The 18,330-nt window shown below is 36.0% G+C and overlaps 2 protein-coding genes and 1 pseudogene across 6 annotated transcripts; 1 reads left to right on the top strand and 2 right to left on the bottom strand.

The window, feature by feature from the left end:
- Positions 1-997: 997 nt before the first annotated feature.
- Positions 998-3,424, top strand: LOC125207910 (seed maturation-like protein). Its single transcript, XM_048107423.2, has 5 exons — positions 998-1,533; positions 1,776-2,043; positions 2,712-2,810; positions 2,896-3,098; positions 3,223-3,424. The coding sequence occupies exons 1-5, from the start codon at positions 1,097-1,099 to the stop codon at positions 3,296-3,298; spliced, it is 1,083 nt and encodes a 360-aa protein (XP_047963380.1). The 5' UTR covers positions 998-1,096; the 3' UTR covers positions 3,299-3,424.
- Positions 3,425-3,966: 542 nt separating this feature from the next.
- On the bottom strand, positions 3,967-5,196 carry LOC125203928 (putative galacturonosyltransferase-like 10 pseudogene; annotated as a pseudogene).
- Positions 5,197-7,589: 2,393 nt separating this feature from the next.
- SNL2 (SIN3-like 2) lies at positions 7,590-16,685 on the bottom strand. 5 transcript variants are annotated; one of them, XM_048102339.2, is made up of 24 exons: positions 16,447-16,684; positions 16,219-16,305; positions 15,353-15,637; positions 15,077-15,260; positions 14,882-14,980; positions 14,634-14,807; positions 14,233-14,530; positions 13,757-13,893; positions 13,370-13,448; positions 13,264-13,293; positions 12,910-13,103; positions 12,652-12,806; positions 12,268-12,398; positions 11,889-12,143; positions 11,246-11,803; positions 10,971-11,062; positions 10,209-10,829; positions 9,893-9,990; positions 9,675-9,813; positions 9,438-9,590; positions 9,184-9,347; positions 8,738-8,849; positions 8,081-8,241; positions 7,590-7,970 (listed from the first exon to the last, which is right to left on the bottom strand). In XM_048102339.2, exons 2-23 carry the CDS (start codon positions 16,299-16,301, stop codon positions 8,104-8,106), a joined length of 4,179 nt encoding a protein of 1,392 aa, XP_047958296.1. In that variant the 5' UTR covers positions 16,302-16,305; positions 16,447-16,684; the 3' UTR covers positions 7,590-7,970; positions 8,081-8,103. The 5 variants fall into 5 exon arrangements, with proteins under 5 accessions (XP_047958296.1, XP_047958297.1, XP_047958298.1 ...); XM_048102340.2 differs by having other exon boundaries at positions 13,373-13,448; XM_048102341.2 differs by having other exon boundaries at positions 14,233-14,527.
- Between the last annotated feature and the right edge of the window lie 1,645 nt (positions 16,686-18,330).

The following is an 18,330-nucleotide window of genomic DNA, read 5'->3' as shown; positions in this document are numbered from 1 at the left end:
AATTTGAGTTTGTGCTTAAGATTGCTCCAACCAAATCCAATAGGCCCAATTACTTTTCAATTGTCAAACTCACTGAATCTCACGATCAAATTATGGGGCCCCATTTGATACTGGGCGTTCATTTTAATTATATTTATCATCATAAGTTATTTTATTTTTAGCAACTCGGATTATTATATATAAACATAGTTGTCGAAAAATATCGGTAAATATAACGATTCTAGTAGTGATAATGTTGGTTTATATACTTTACATAAATGAGACATATTTTTAGAAGTCGTGACTCTTTTGAACTTTGCTATGAAACATCTTTTATTTTTGGAGTCCCAATTTGTTATTTGATACATCTATTTAATTAGTCATTGTTAATACATATTTATAACGTTTTATTAATTGTTAACTACTAGTAGTATTATTGAATTTAGAATTATAGATGTCCACACGAAATGGAAAGACAAAATACCATCCTAAAATAGCTAATTCAATATTACTACGCATTCATAAAATATTTTAAGTCTAGTGAAATTAGGCACATGATATTATCATGGTTGAGAAAGTTTTATGGATTAATGCCCCTACCAAATAGTGGAAAGTTGAGCTACTTTGTAGTACTTCACAATTATTCATCAATTTTTCTAAATGAGCTACCGTATTAAATTTTAAACACATTATAAGCTAGTATTAAAATAAGCATCAATAGCTTTTAAGCTCACTAAAAACATGTTCATCAAGCTCGACTTATTTGTATATATTTTATAAATAACAATTTTTACAAAAATAACTCTTATATGATTTATTACTTTTCATGTATACACTTTTTCATCTACCTTTAATTTTTCTCTTTTTAATTATATTATTCTCACTCTAAACAAGAGGAATCTTTGAACGAAGTGACGTCACTACCTTGAATGGCGAATCCGTAATTAAGGCAAACAAGAAGCCCAATTACCTGACAAACGCATCACCAAGATGAAATCAATATCAGCAGAAATTGGGTGGGCTGAGGCTCATGACACAGATTTGTAGGTAAGAACGCGACGCCCCTCCACCACCGCAGCTCCTCCGCCGGGAAAATCTCGACTGCACAAGCAGATTCATGGCGGCCTCGGCAGCGGCGAGGGCTGTCCTATTATCACGCGCCTCCGATTTATCCCTTAAACCCACCCTCTCGGCTCAGCCGCCGCTCGCGCACCGCCACTTCATCCGCCCCTTGCTCCGGCCGGCGCCGAGGAAGCGCGCCGCGATCAGCTGCCTTATTTCCGGCGTCGACGGCGGTGGAGTCTCCGACGAGTTCGTCTCCACCAGGAAATCCGGCTTCGGGCACGAATTCTCCGTCATAGCGAATATGCTTAATAAAATCGAGCCGTTCGACAATACGGTTATCTCGAAGGGGGTTTCGGATTCGGCTAAGGATTCGATGAAGCAGACGATATCCACGATGCTCGGACTTCTGCCTTCGGATCAGTTCTCCGTTACGGTTAGGGTTTCGAAGCACCCGCTCAATCGTCTCCTAGTTTCATCCATCGTCACTGGGTAATTAGATCTTCGTTGAATACTCTTTTCACTAATTGAATTTCTTCAATAGATGCGTCCGTATATATGTGTGATTCTGTGCTTGTGATGTATAGTCCTTGTTGATTGATGTGTAATTTAATCAGTTATTGTTGAAATTGATAATCGTTAGTTTGAAAATTATCATGTTTTTAGTAGTAGTGTCAGTTTGGCAGCAACTGAATGATACTGATTTCATGTAATTTGTCTATGTTGATTTGTAGGTATACACTGTGGAATGCAGAGTATAGGATATTGTTGATGAGGAATTTTGATATGTCGCCGGATAGTTCAAAGGGGTCTGAATATGCGGAGAGTGATGGGGCCTCGGAGGTGAGGTGGGATAGAAGCGATGGTAGCGGTGTTGGTGCCGGAGTTGAAAGTTGTGCAGAAGAATTGGAGAATACGAATCTTCAGATTTTTGGGGATTTGCCTCCAGAAGCATTGAACTATATTCAGCAATTGGAACTGGAGTTGTCCACAGCAAAGAAGGTTAGTTTACTGTAGTCTAGTTGAATTAAGTAACTACAGAACTTGCTGTGTGGGCATTGATTGATTATATGATGTTGATCAGGTGGATGAAATTTGCAGTTATAGATTGAGCAAGTTTTGATTGAGATTGCACTAATAATTTTCATTAAATTGCCAAAATTTATACACCAAGTTATTACTCTAGTTCCTTGTGAAAGATTCATGGATTAGTATCAGGTGGCCAGCTGAAGGATGCTTTTTGATTAACACTGTGGTCTAGGTTTCTGCTGATTGATTCATTTTGATTGGATTTAAATCAGTTGAATGACCAGTCACAAAGTCAAAATATAGTAGCACTGTATAATCTTCACCATTTCATGGACATGTTCTTCTAATGCATCATGATGTAATTACGGGTTTACATTGTTGAATCTTCATAACATGATTATATCGCATCCATATGAACTATGCTTCTTCAAGTGAATCTCCCTGAACTCAACTTCTATGCCCTCTGGCAGATTAGATCACAACTTGGTTGCCCCTTGACTTTATCTTTTTTGGAAAATCGATTATCCCTTCAGATATTGGTGTAATGTTACTTATTTGCTTTTATTCTATCTCCAACTTTTACTCTGATGGAATTCCTATTGGTATGTATCTTGATGGCTTCTGATCGGATGTTCCCTCAGGAGCTTCAATCTCGGAAACAGGAAAACTTGGAGATAGAGCATATAACAAAGAGCGATAACAATTTGTTGGAGTACTTGAGGTCCCTGGACTCAGATATGGTAAGTCGATATTCCTTACAATATATGTCCACATATCTTGAATCTCAAATATCAACAGTGATGTATCTCTGACATTTTGCTTCAGGTAACCGAGTTATCTAGACCATCATCGCCAGAGGTGGAGGAAATCATCCAGCAACTTGCTCAAAATGCTCTGCGGAAATTTTTCAAAGACGATGCCACCCCAGATTATGAGGGGGACAGCATGCAGAACTACGAAGATAGGGATAATGAACTTTGTGATACCATTGGCACATCACGGGATTATTTGGCCAAGCTGCTTTTCTGGTAATTGTGAAATAATTCCCTTCATTTTACTGCTGTCCTTTGTTTCTTGAAGCAAATAAATAATGTGTGTATGTGGGTTTTTTCATACCATTGTCGTGACGAAGGCGAATGCTGTTTCGTGCAGGTGCATGTTACTGGGCCACCATCTAAGAGGGTTGGAGAACAGATTGCATCTAAATTGTGTTGTTGGTTTGTTATGATGAAGTACAAAGAGGGATGTATATTCTTCTTTCACCCTTTACATAATTTTGCCTTTAAACTTTTATTTATCCAGTTTTACATTACTTTATATTCAAATAATTTAAAAATAATACATCCTCTGTACATTTTTGCGTGTGGAATGCGGAACACTAAATTAGACAGCAATTAGGCTCTCTCTTATGCTTTGCCTAACAATTAATTAGCTCGAATGCCAATCACCCATTTTTAGATATGTACCGAATTTGTCTCGAATTTATCTAGTAACTTCATGATTATATCTTCCTCTAAGATTATTGTTACACATGCCAGTCAGACTGCCTAATCCAGACATGCATCAAATGTTCCTCCAACAATATTGTTTCGATGAAGTGCAACTTTGTTAGAAAAACGTTTTTTCCCAATTCAATAAGCTGTGGATTTGAATCACTATGGGGGAAATGAAAAATCATTATGGAAAATGAGACAATGTATCGCGTAAAGAGCGAGTATTATTCAGCATTTCCATTTCATAGCGTGTTTTGTCTCATCAACCATGTTGTATTTCGATAAATGAATATTGTGCTTCAAACGTTCTGACGTCATCCAAAAAATGAATTTGAAGAGTGAATTTTCTCATCCTTCTTTCACTTGTACTAATAAATTTACAATAAAAACGAACGCATAGTAATTTATAAAAACGAATGAACAAATTGTATATAGAGTTGGAAAAAGAATAAATACTATTGCACATTTTCATTTACAAAAAGAATTAAAAAATGCTTTGATACTCTACTAGGAGTACTTTGCAAACCTATATAAATCAAAGGGTGCCCAAACATAATCAATAGGGCAGGGTCTGCCCCGATCCAGCCTGACCCACGGCTTCCCCTTCCCGCTCCAATGCATCAAGCTCACCGCGCCGCCGTGCAATCTCCGGCAACTATCCACCACATTATCCCCACCTAGACCGTGCTGATTCCACCTATGATCCACCCCCTCCACCTCCCCCCCAAACACCAGCATCAACGGCGGCAGCGAACCTAGCTCATAAATCCTCCTCTCCTTCTGCGTCTTCATCCACCACTCAATCCTCCGCGTATAATCGCCGCCGCTCCTCCACCTCTCCAGATCCACCACCATCACCCCCGTATTGAAGTAGCACGCCCCCTTCCCCTCCAGCGCGCGCGACAGGCTCCGATCCGACCAGAATTCGGCGTTGAAATAGCTCGTCAAGTTCGCGTTGCAGTACACCGGAGCTCCGATCACTCTCGATCTCGTCAGCGGCGTCGACCACAGCTTCTCGATCTCGTCGACGGCGATCGTGTCGGAGTCTAAATAGACGACGCGTCTGACGCACGGATCGAGGATTTCCGAGAGGTAGATCCGCGCGTAGTTGAGCGGATCCTCTAGGGCGGGGCGGACGGCGGAAGAGATCAGCTGCTTGACCTCGGATTCCTTTTCGAAGGGGTAGACCTTGAAGGATAAGCGCGGGAACGCGGATTCGACGATCGCGGCTAGATCGGCGGCGGCGGAGGTGGAATCGGCGGTGATGAAGTGGAGGCGGATGTTTTCCGGGCAGGCGGCGTGGCGGAGGATTGAATGGACGGATGCGATTGAGCCTCGCAGGTATTTAAAATCGAGAGTGGTGGCGATGTGAATGAGTGAAGGATGGCAGATTGAAGCTTGAAGGCTTTGGCATTGGTCTCCGTTTGAGTATTCCGGCGACTGGTTGTAGTCGGAAATGGAAGGAGGAGGGATTCGGATTGCTGAAGGTGAAGATACAAGGAGAGCCAGTGTCGTTAGGAGTAACGATTTTATCATTGTTTGAAGATGTGAGTGAAGAGAGGTTGATGGAGAAGAAGATTTATAAGAGCATACGCAAACGCGTTTTCTGACACATGATGGAATGCCACCAAAATTGGAATTTGAAAATTTGAATTTGCTTTGTTTGATTATCAACAGTATTTTGGGGTTGGTTGGGGAATAATTCACCGCATCATTATCACTCAGTGGTAATATAAATAGATGTGTTGAATAAGTAATGGAATATTATTCAATACGAGTATATGCATCATTATAATATTCCTAGTATTGACTATTGAGTCGTAATATTTATTTTTGAATTGTTTTATTAAAGATGACTTATGTTTTTGTCAAAATTGATCATTTTTATTCTCTTACTTTAATCTCTTCTCATTATTTATTCAAGTATTATTTAATTTTCTTACCTACTTTAATCTAGTACGTATTTCTTTATTAATGTGTACAACAAAACATTCTCTCATTATTTACCTACTTAATTTCATGATCTACTTGATTCACACTGTACTTATCCTACATAGTATTTTCTTCGTCCCACTCAAAATGACTAGTAGCATTTATTAAGAAATGGAGTACGAGATTTAGGAAAAGTTGTTAGGTAAAATAAATTGAGAAAAAAATAGCAGTTGAATATTTTAATAATGAGAGATGAGAGATGAAAAATGAATTTATTTTTAAATATAGAAAATAAGTATTTCGAATGAGACAAACTAAAAGGAAAAGGTGAACATCTTGGATGAGACAGAGAAAGTAATATTTATTCATTAATTAATACTCATATGTCTAGAAGAATTGTTTAACACTAGTGAGAAGAAAGAAAATATTCATTCTGATAAAATATCAATGGAATGATTTTACAGAAGGTGAAATCTACTTATTATTTAAAATAAAAATAAAATAATATTTTTATTGGTGAAAAGATCAAAATAATTAGAAAAAACTTTTATTGACAAAACGTTCTAAACAAATATTATGCTTCGAGAGATAAAACTAAATTAATAGTAGTACTACTTATTAGTACTTACATTCACGATAAATAGGAGTATTATTGTTTTCTTACTTTTAGTTGGTTATAAAAATTAGTCACATTGTATTTATAAAAATTTTCTTTCCAATATAAAGTGGTCTCATTCACTATAAATAAAATTTAATTACGAGTATTTTTTTTTCTCTCTTTCTTCAGTTTTGTCTACTTGGAATTGAAAGTAGGTTACTTCTGCGATGCTTCCTTGCTGCATAAAAGAGACATTCCTAAAAAGAAATTAATTAAGTCCTCCATGCTTCACACCACATAATTTCTCACAATATTACGATTTAGTATATTGCTATTAATTTATTTACGTATTTAATTAGGTCGGTGAGGTGGCAGAATTGCAGGACTCTCCTCTCATTTTTGGCATATGCTGCAGATCGTATTTAATAATTTAATGATTGAACTGCTAATTACAAAAAGTTGTTTTAAGTTTTGGGATGAATTTGAAAATATTAACAATATCAAAAAATAATAATTTTGATATTGATTAACAATATTTAATATATAACTAATAAAAATAAAAAATATTATCTCCCTCTATAAAAAATAATTTTGATTATAAATAATGAAATTTAATGAAAAATAGAAAAAATAAAGGAAAAAGTGGATAAAATATTAATAGTAAAAAATAGAACTCGTGTCATTAGATAGAAATTTACCACATATAAATAAAAACTAATTTTAGTTAACAAACTAACATGAAAAAACAAGACTTTTTCGTAAATAGAGCTAGGTAGTACTCGACAGTATCATATTCACTTGACACTTTCATACAAACAGGGTAGTGATAAAATGCGAACTTATATATTGTACAAACTCAAAACTCCTCAACACAACTTCAACACTGTTTCAATACAATATCAACACAGTGTAAAATTTCAAGATTTTAATGTCAACACAGTATCAACACAATATCAACACAACATCAATCATTGACCCGTTGAAATTCTGTTGACATTTTCCTGTTCATGCTTTTTTGTGATCTGTTGACATTTTTCAAAGATCCAGATTTGATCACATTCTCATCCAAACAATAGTGTACAAATATTTCATTTACTTATTGATTAAAGCAAATTAATTGTCTTGACTCTTGATACAATATTTGTGAGATCATTATGATTGTTGACTAAGATATCAAATGGGTAACATGATTATTGAAATTAATCAGAACTAGGCAGAGAAATTGTTGTAGAATTACTCCTGTCAACAAGAAGGAATAAGTCAACATTAGGAAGTTCCCCACTAATACTTGATGAAATTTTCTTTTAGCTCCCTAAATATGTTCTTTGGTCTGACTATAATTCCTATATCTTTTTTTACCTTTAATAACTAAAACTAAAAGAAATATTGCATGCCATCAAACAAAATCATGTATTATAAATTTTTCCTAGACAGCGGATGACATCTTTTATGAAATTCTAAAAGATCTCATTTGCAACATCAAAGTGTAGAAACAATAAATAGAAAGTGAACTATATTCACATATTTTTATATGTATTCCACAAAAAAAAAGATAATGAATAGTTGAACATCAAATTCTGCTATACTATTTCTACCTATCCCACCAATTTGCCACCTTTTACATTTCAAGTAGCTCAGTACAACAAAGCCCAAAACCAACACAATCTAATAAACATGCAACTATTCAGTTCAAGGTTAGGGGGTGGAACCCTCCTCACTATGTACACAGAAACAGCACTCTTGCGCCATTTTCGCTTCATCTCGAGAGATGATTCGATCCTAACCAACTCGATGCTTCCTTGTTATTTGATTCATCGACAAGTAAATAAATAAGTTGCACGAGCAATTATGTACCTGTCAAATTCCAGGAGTAAAATCTGCCAAAAACAAGGACATCCGTTCAAGACACTGCACAACGTCTTGAATGAAAGAGCGACATGTTTTCTAAGTTTAATTGAACTCCAGAAGAAGAGTAATGTATTCGTACCTAAAGGCATCAGAGAGGGACTGCTAACTCACAGAAGACGTCAGAAACTGGCGAAACTGTTCTACCCTTGCCTGGGCTTTCTGCGATTGTCGTTCTTTCATTCTCTCCCTTCTCCTTCCCAGACGAATAAAAAAGTCCTCTGTGTCGAGGACGTATGAGATCTGAAATTATAGGAATTGGAAATGGAATTTCAACAATATAACAAGGACCATCAACCCACTTCCATGGAAAAATAACAATATGTCCTCTAATATCAGGAAAACGGCATGTGTATGCTAAGGAAGATGAAAAAAGGTCCAGTACGGTGACAAATCAAAACTTGCATATTGAGTGACTTGGGAAGGTTAGAAATGAGAGAAATCAAATGCCTAGCAATGGTACAGTGAGGTTCAAGAAACAATTTCTTGCATAAAGAATGACATTATGTCAAATTGGCTAAAACAAAAAGGGAAGTTCTTAGAAATAGCATTTATATTAAGTACCTCTGAATGAATGCATGTGCATGTGTATACATGTGAGAGAGGGACAAAGAACCATAATGCGCACGTGTAACATCTTCCCGTATGGGGAACATAAATTGCATAGAATCTTATACAAGACAAAACGAGTTACAACGTCAAAAACAAGCTCAAATCCAATCCAATAGGCAAACCATACCTTTGATGAGGTGGCGGCCATCTTACATTCCAAGCCGTTCATGATCAAGACATTTTCTGTTGCCCTGCAGAAAGCTGTAGATTCATCCAAATTACTATACTTGCGCATATTCCTGCATGTACCCCATATAGATTAGAAACTGACTACAAATATAATCGTTGTGATTTTAACTCCAATTTACTTCTCTTTGATTACCCAACCACAATGGAAAATGACACAAAATAACAGGTACGTTACATTTCTTGTCCTCGCTAATTATTAGCCTTTAAGACCTTTTTGAAATATTTGCAAATCCAGTTTCAACGTTTACTATGCTGCAAAGCATAAAGTCACGCACACACCAAATTTTAATTAGTCAAGAGTTTTGCCCATGTCAAAAATAAAGGGTGGGGGAGAAGCTTGCATGTTTCAAGTTGTGCAATTGGAAATTACTAGTATAAGAATACCTTTTCAGCATAATTGCTGATGACTCCTTTTTTCCATGATGAACTGAAAGATAATCATTATGCAGATAGGTTGCAAAGTTAGGATCTACCGAAACTGCAACAACTTCAGACTTCTCACATCCATCATCCATCAATTGGATGGATAAGTGGGTAGAATTAGATGTCTGCAGCAAGCATAAAAATAGCTTATTATACAAATAAACTCGGCATATGTCAATATAGTGATGGAAAGATATAATCCAATCGAAACCTACAAATTCAAGCCGGTATATATTCTCTTCGTGCAGAACAACATGGACGTTTTCATAATAAACTGAATCAACATACTTCTCGGGCTTCCTTGCCTTCTCATATTCATACAGCTGAAGCAGCTTCAGGTCGTTCTCATCAGTTGCAACAGTTTGGAGCTGCAGAAAGAAACACAGATAGACAATGTAGGAGCTGAATCTTAAACGAACCAAAATCAAAGCGTAGTTTTATTAAAAGATTACCTGCTTCACCAACTTATAAATCAACTTATCCAGTGTGAAAAGCACATATGACTGGTTTCCAATCAAAGATCGACAATCGTCTTCAAATTTGGCATTATCAGAAGATCCGTCAAGTAAACTAAATAAAGCCCTCATAAACCTGAAGTAAACATGACTGCGTAAAATTAAAAGTTTGGTAGCTTTTGAGATGATAAAAACTAATTATGCGACTACATTACCTCCCATAAGGATCAGAACTAGCTTCCTTTGTGGTTCTCCATTTTGATTCACGAGATACAGAATTTACCTTGGCGGATAATATTCTTTCATACAGTGTCTGGGGAAATGAAAAAAATATTAATAATATCATCAACAAGGGAAGTGGGAGAACAAAAAACTAGAAATTGGGAATATTTTATATGCAAAAAAGGATGTTGACATATATTAACCAAAGAGTTACACACAAGATGAGGAGAAGGGGAATTAGACAGATCTATATCGAAGTACCACATGGAACACTAGAAAGTAGAAACAACACCCCAAGAGTAAATTTACCTGATGCAACCTGAAGAGCACATAAAATGTGTCATTGCCATAGAAAACATGTCGATCCTTCTTTTCATCACCTACCGACGGGGAAGCCACATGCTTTGACAGAGGCTTGCAGGTCTGCAAAAATCGTTCAGACTGTGGCACTGTTGCACCATCGCCACCATGATATTGAGCTTCACTAGTATTCTCAGCCTCATCTTCACTCTCAACTTTACCATCAACATCATCATGCTCTGCATCATCCTCTTCCTCATGTTCTTCCCTTGAACATCCATCAGCAGCAGACTCACTGCCTGAAACATCTTCTGCAGCCTCAGAAATATTTTCACTGTCTTCATCATCAGCATCTACATCATTTTCACCAGCAGTATCTACACATATCTCATCATGACTGGCTGTTTGACCTTGCATCCCAGCATTCCCATGATTTTTCTCAGGCAAGGTTTGCAAGCTAGCATCTGGATATGCACCAAAATTATCTTCAAAATCTCCAGTAGGAGACAATTCGCCCTCTTCTTTTTCAATTTTACAAGGATCCGCATGATCAACGTTATATGAAGCAAGTTTAGAGCCTTCTGCAAACTCTCCAGTCGTTGATTGATTTAATCTCAATGTCTCCCCGCCCTAAAAACAAGGAAACAGAATTATGCCTAATTTACTAGAAACTAAATGAAAGGGAATGAGAAAAAAGGTAGAACAGAAAGTGGAAGAATGAATCTAGAACTGAACTTGAAAAGTTAACCTAAAAAAAGGACCATTTTATACCTCTGAGGAAAACATATTGTCTGTTTTAGGTTTCCCTTCGCTACCTTCCTCGATTGGACCATTAATCACTTTTGACGAATTTGCACTACGCCCTTAAATTTCAAAAGGCATCCAAAATTATGCTAAATACATGTAAAAAAGCAAAAAAAAAAACAAAAAAAAAAACAAATACCAAGGATAAAAGAGGACATAATATTTTTGCAGGAACTTGATAAAGAGAGTAAATTATAGTTATCATAAAAAATGAACTTTTACCGCTCTATTTTTATGCATACCAGGGTTAGCGTCAGGGGCTGAAGTACCAGCAATGTCACAATTTGTTAATATTTCACCAGATGACATAGTTACTCCTTCCTTGGGTAACGCACCCACATTTGTCAAATCAGTTTGGCAGACATTTGCTTGTTCAGGTGAACTACTGGAGGTACCATTGCAGTTCGATTTTGGTGGCTTCAATATCGTGGTCATAGCATTCCCATTAGGACTGCCTTCACTTTCAACTACGCCAGTTGTGCTTCCTTTTAGTATTTGACATTTAGTGGCACCATGATCATCATCAGTTTCCGAGTCACGCAGCCAGGACTGAACACCGAGTATTGGCTCAAGAAAAGTTTTCCAGAACCTCAACACTTTATTCAACTGGTCTTTTGTTGAACAGACCTCCTCACAGGAGTACTTGATAATCCTAAAGACATCTTCATGAACTTCAGAATCAATGTATTTAAATTCCATGTCTGGAATGATAGCATGCCTGCTTCCAGCAGCAATACTAAGCAGTACATCATCCTCCTTTTGCCGTTTCTCCTTGATTTCTTTGATTTCTGCCACTAAGGCTGTCCACAGAAAGCAGAAAATAACATGAGAACCAAGTGAAACTCATAAAAGGTCAGAGAATACAAGGAGTTCAACTAAACTTACATTTTGTGCTCAAGTTCTTAGAATCTTGTTGCTTGAAATAGAAGCTCCGGTGATCAAGCGACTTGTAGTGGTTCTTAGAATATATTTCAGCCCAAACTTTGTTGAAATCAGATCGACATTTAGTCCATTCCTCTTGCTTCTGCTTCAGACGTGTGAGGATAACAGGCAAAGCCAAAGATTGATTTTTACGCAAAATGTCCGTCACATCAAGACCATGGTCACCGTATAGGCGTTCAATACATCTTAAATTGAGAGCTATATGAAATTAGAGGGAGAAATCCACTTATCAGTATAAATGCAAATCATTATCTGGAAAATAATGGAATGAAGTAAGTAAAGTAGCTTTAGATAGGTTTTAATTGAGCAATTAGAGTCAGACCTGTAAAATGGTGGTCCTCTATTCGTGTAGGAGCATCAGAACCATTTGAATTATTATTCATACTGTTCACAAGTTCCTCTACTCGCTTGGCAGTTGAGCTGACAGACTCCAATAACATATCCAGCTCAAACCTGAATTACAAAGAACATACTTAATAAAATATTATTTACACACTGAAAGAAATTCTAGGAAACACAAGCTATAAATAATCAAAAAATCAATGGCAAGTAAAATGAACTTTGGAAACATGACTCTCACAAATATCCTAGATCTGTGCTCCAGCATACCACATTTAAAAAAAATATGAACTAACAATGCTAAGGTCTTTGTAGCCGTCATACAGGAGAGCCAAAGCATGAACCCAAAATTGAAAAGACTTTATACCTGTCATCTTCACATCTAAATAGACTTTCTTCATACTGGTTTCTTCGCATGTGTTTAAATGAGTAATCCTCACTACCAGATGTCACAGACACCCAGTGATCATTTAGAACCTGAGCACCAAGCTCTGACCTCTGGCTAGCTGTGGCTATTGGATACTGCAAAGACAGTTTTATAAAGACAATTTCAAGATTGACCACAAAAAAAGAACTGATGATACGTTCCAAAGCATATATTTGGATATGCATCAAGGACACTTACGTCTTCAGGAAGGAGCCGATAACTGGGAGTGCAACGCTGACAATCGGAAAGGTCGAGCTCCTGAATGGATTTTCCCCAGTATTTTAAGTTGTACCTATCCTTCTCTTTCCCTCCCTCCACTTCACGCTTTGGTTCTTTCTCCTTTTCTTCTATCCTTGCAGATTTTGAGGAATTTCCTTCATTCCATAATGTTTCTGCAGATCAAAAAATTTATCAGGTAAGGATATCCAAAAGCTGAGTAATTTCTAATGAAAACACAAATTGTAGTACTCTATTGGAAAGGGAGGGTTTAACTATTAGAATTAGCGCTCATAATTTTTGTAAGAGTTATTTATAAGTTGAATGTATACGTACTTTTGCCCATTACACCAGCCAGAAAACCATCTGAAAATTTGGAAACTTGTTAGAAATGAAAAATTATACAAAATTTTATGACTCAAGAAACTGAAAATCAACTGACTACCGATCCGCTCACAGCGCTCCAAAAATTCCTTGAATCCCTCCATAAGATCTGGATATTTCCCAAGTAAATCAGCAACCTGAAAACATGCTGTATGAGAATCACAGCAGAGCAAAAAAATAATAAAAAATAACCAGAATAATTAGAAACCCCCCCCCCCAACACACAAACCAAAAGCAGGGGGTAGTGGAAAATGAAATAGTTTTACAAGTGATCTTCAAGTAGAATAAGTTGGAAACGAGAACTATATGAGAACATACAAGTGAATAAATTCTCAGATAAAGAAAAAATACACATACATATATACATACACACACACATATTTTGATACCTTAAAAAGTTTGTAAACGTATTACAGTAATATTATATTATTGATATGGACCATACCAAGCTCTGTAATTCCTTTCTAGTAATGATTTCTGTACTGTAAATGTGAAGACATTTTAAGAATGCCTGGTAGTCATCTGCACTGCGCAACCTCTCTTTGACCTTTTCACAGAAATTGAATTCATGGCTGTACATACCTGGTAAATAAAACAAAATTAAATGTTATTCCAAGAAGCACACATTTACATAATACTGATAGAAATGGTAAAATAAAAGGATACAGAAACAAAAGAAGTACTACAACAAGTATGGAAGGATCCATGTCCCTGTCTAAGCTTTTGTGTATTAAAAGGGACATGAATGTTTGAAGAAAATCTATCTAAGAACAATTACAACGTTCTAAAATTACAGAACTGTTAAATATCCAGCTACATAGGATTATATTTACTAAAAAAACATGTGTATATCAACATTTATGGCTGAAAATGGAACTGACCGGCATCAAAGTATTTTAAGATAAAGCTTCATTAACTCACTTTTTACTGCATCTTTATCATCATATGGTCCCAACGTCGAATTCCCACCAGAGTCTTCGACTTTTCGAGCAGACTTCCTTTTCTCAGAATGTCGTTGCATGCTTATATCACCATTGTTCTCATGGTCAGGATCTCTATCATCCTGATCACGATTTCTCCTGTCCCTGTTTTCCCTGTCACTATGCTTCTTCTCCTTGTGCAACTTCATAACTGTTTTATCATCATCTGTTTCTGGACGCTCAACACTAAGATCTCTCTCTCCATTGGGGTCAATAACCCTGTCCCTCCGTTGCCGCTGCTAAAAATATAGGCCACAAAAATTAGTCACAAGTTGAGGCACTAAAATAATAAAGTGAGGATTCCACAAATAGTGTAAAAAAAGATTATGTTGGAGAAAAGACCTTGTCTATGTGCGACTGACGCATTGTAGGCAAGGCAGAACTTCTCTCCTCATACCGATTGAAAGGATGTCTACCAAAAGAAGCATGAGATGCCGGAGCAGTAGATGAAGTATCAGGGAGAAATCTGGTAAACTCATCGAGAAGATCGGCATGATCATCAAAAAGCGTTGCAACCTGCAAGCAATCAATCAAAACCCTATCTAAGTAGAAAGAACAAAAAAAACAGATTGATTCTGGGAGATGAATACCTCTTGGTAGACCTCAGTTATCCCCTTGTGTTCCTTCCGGTACATATTCAAGATGTCTAGGAAAGATTTATAAACATGATCATCATTTTGAAAACGTTTCTGCAGGTAGAGAAAACAGATGTATTATCCATTAATGAATGCCCTCTTGAACAAAATTCAGAAATGCTATTCTGACGCAGATATCAAAGACTCAACCTTAATTTTATTCACAAAACTGATCGCCTCTTCAAACTCAACTGTCCTTTTTGGTGGAGCCTCCTCTTCTTCAGTGAGGGTAATTTCATAGCCCTTAGGCAAAAATGTATTAAATCCAAGGATTAAATTAGGGTGTCCCTTAAACAATTCCTTCACCCTCCCAATGACGCCAGCAGTATCAATTCTGTAGGGACCAAAAGTTAACAGAGTTGTCAGGGAATGGCACGTTCACTTCTCAAACACACATTTAGATCCGGCCAAGAAAAATCTGCTTACCTTTGAGCCTTGAAATCTTTCATGACGTCAAGGAACCTATCATACTTTTCCCTTTGATCTTGGAACATATCCTTAACTTGCTTAAGATAACTCAAGGCGTCATTTGTAGTTAGCTTTTGTGTGCTACCAGCAGCAACACCAGCACCACTGGTACTAACCCCAGCCCCACCACCATTACTACTAACACCACCTCCTCCTCCTCCTCCAACTCCACCACCGCCGGTACCGCTGCCACCAGCTACAGAAGCATTACCGCTGCCACCAGGAGCTTGTGATTGCCCATGCCTTAATCAAAAGCATTCAATAAAGTCAAAAAAACAAACATCGAACACATACAAAAAATAGGGGCTAAATTAATGCATAATGCAAAAATCTTAAACTTTCTTAAAATATAATAAAGATAAATAAAAATTCATCCATAAATTCATAGAAATATACTACAATTAAAAAGTGCGCCTTTTAAGGACCTTCTTAATCAAGATAAAAAAAAACCCTAAAATGATCGATAAAACCCCAAAAATTAAAAGATAACGTCACGCATCAAGATCCAAAATTTTGTCCCCCTTAACCCCAATACCTTATTCACCATTTCCCCCTCCGAGCTCTTAGACAGCTACCAGAGACGGCCTAATCCAATTTTAACAAACGACAAATACATCCATGAGTCTTAACCTAGTTCCAATCCAAACCACTTTCCATCAAATCCAGTTCATTAACTCGCAAAACCATCACAAAACCACTAGCCTCGTTCGCTAAACCTCATTAAAACCACAGCTAAATCGCACAATATTACGCAAGTTCGGGACGAAGATAAAACTTCAAAAAATGAAAAAAAAAAAAAAAAAAAAAAAAAGTAACGAGCTTACGATTCCCCGCGAGACGACGGCGAACCGAATGGCCGCTTAAACTGAGGATTATTCATATACACCTCATCTCTCAGCCGTTTCATCTCTCTACACCAAAGAAGAGGAAAAAAACCAGTTCAACGTCAACAAGGAGAAGAAAACAATACAATGATAAACAAGAAACGCGAATTAAAGTGAAAACAATCCAAATTTCTCAAGAAGGAAACATTTAAGAGAAATTAAACTGACCTGTTAAGTCTCCTCCCTTAGTAAAAGGGAAAGGATGAAAAACAGATCTAATCCAGTCCCAACTACTAAGTAGAAATTTGTTCCGATCAAAACAACCACACTTCGGAATTCAGATGAATTCTTCTGCTGCAGCTTCAAAATTTCCCCTCGCCAACAAGAATTAGTTGCGAGAACGTCCAAAAGGTAAAAATTTTGAGAGGAAAATTGAAAATTTTGTAATGAAAGTTTATGTGAGAGAGGAAATGTACGTGACCCCTCCAGTTTTTATATTCATTGTAATTTCTAACACTTTTTAGGCTTAGCAGTGCCTCTTTTTGGGCTTATGGAATCTGATTTAAATGGTTTAATTGATGGGCTTTGTGAGGCCCATTTATCTTCTTAAGCCCAGTCTTTCTTAAAAGACCAATGAATATAATGCGAGATTACAGTTAAACCCTCGATCTATAATTGATTATACTCACATGATCTTTGCCTAGTCAAAAAAATTAAAAATGGATACCTTTCAATGTTGTAGGAAAATCGAAGTGTATTTTTTTAGGATTATTTCAATGTTATTCACGTAACGATAATATATAAATATTATTGTTAAAGTGATGCCGTTTGCAATATCAACATTTGGAATAATGCAATTACAAGTGTAGACGGTGTTCTTTTGACCATGATACTTATCCGACATTGGTTGTTGTATCGTATGTGACAAACTTGCTTCTAATTTTTTGTTATCATATGACATTATTGTTCTTGTGAATATTTATGGGATAACTACTTTTAAAGATCTAAACTTTCAATAAATGCACATGAACTAAAATTTATGTTTGCTAAATAAATAAATGTTCAATTGTTCATATTTTCATATACTGTCAATTACCTCCATATTAAAATTCGTATGGATGCATTGTTTGGAATAATTAAATGACAGAGTACTCTATAAACTTCTATAGGATGATTTATCAAGAACAAATAGAAAAGAGAATAATTTATGGAACTGAAACATACCTTTGACCCATAAAAAATTAAATGATTACCCTATAGAACACATACTTTCATCCTTAAGAAATTAAATGATTACACTATAGAACTACACATATTTAGATTCATAAGAAATCAAATGTTGGGATTGCTTAACAACTGTTGTGAATCTTCCAGTCGATCAAACACATTATTCATCACAATATGTTGCAGAGAGAATATAGAAATTTTAAATTGTTTTTCTATTGCATGGGACCACAACATTGTCTTATATTTATATAATTAAATTAATTAGTCACTCAACTAGTCGATGTAATAATTAGCAAAAAATATTGAATATCCTTCCCAAATGTTTAGAAGTTAAAAAGGTTGCACAAAACTTCATCCATAATCTGGTTGATTCGAATGAAAGGAACTTAATCAATTATTTCAAGATCACGGAAAAGATAAAATATGCACATATTTACATTTTAAAAAGAATAATGCTTATTTAACAGATAAGATGAAGTTAGTAAACGGAAACAAATTAGAGTGATTTTAGTTTTATAACCACCGGTTTTTTATATATAAATTACTACAATTGATAGTACCGATTGATAAAGTATCGAATAATCCTATATTGTGAACACGATAGATAAAGTATTGAATAAGTTATACTACAATTTTTTTATATTATTGAAAATAGAGATAAAATATATTAAAAAAACTTGATAAAACAAAACTTTATTTGCAAATTAAAAGGCTTAATTAATTGATAAGATCTTTAGTCGAAGTGTTTATCAAGTGCGACTCTCTTGTAACTTGTAAGTTGTAATTCAATAAATAATATTGATACCAAATAGTAGTAGAAAATATAGGACAAATGTTGTGGCTGATCTGCATCATAAGATTGATAATGACGTGACATTGCTCCTT

Source organism: Salvia hispanica, chromosome 6, assembly GCF_029641045.1.
Source record: "Salvia hispanica isolate PSC_SH4W2 chromosome 6, Shi_PSC_v1, whole genome shotgun sequence".
In the NCBI taxonomy this organism is placed as follows: domain Eukaryota; kingdom Viridiplantae; phylum Streptophyta; class Magnoliopsida; order Lamiales; family Lamiaceae; genus Salvia; species Salvia hispanica.
The sequence above is the reverse complement of the archived record's forward strand: the minus strand, read 5'-3'. Positions and strand labels throughout refer to the sequence as shown.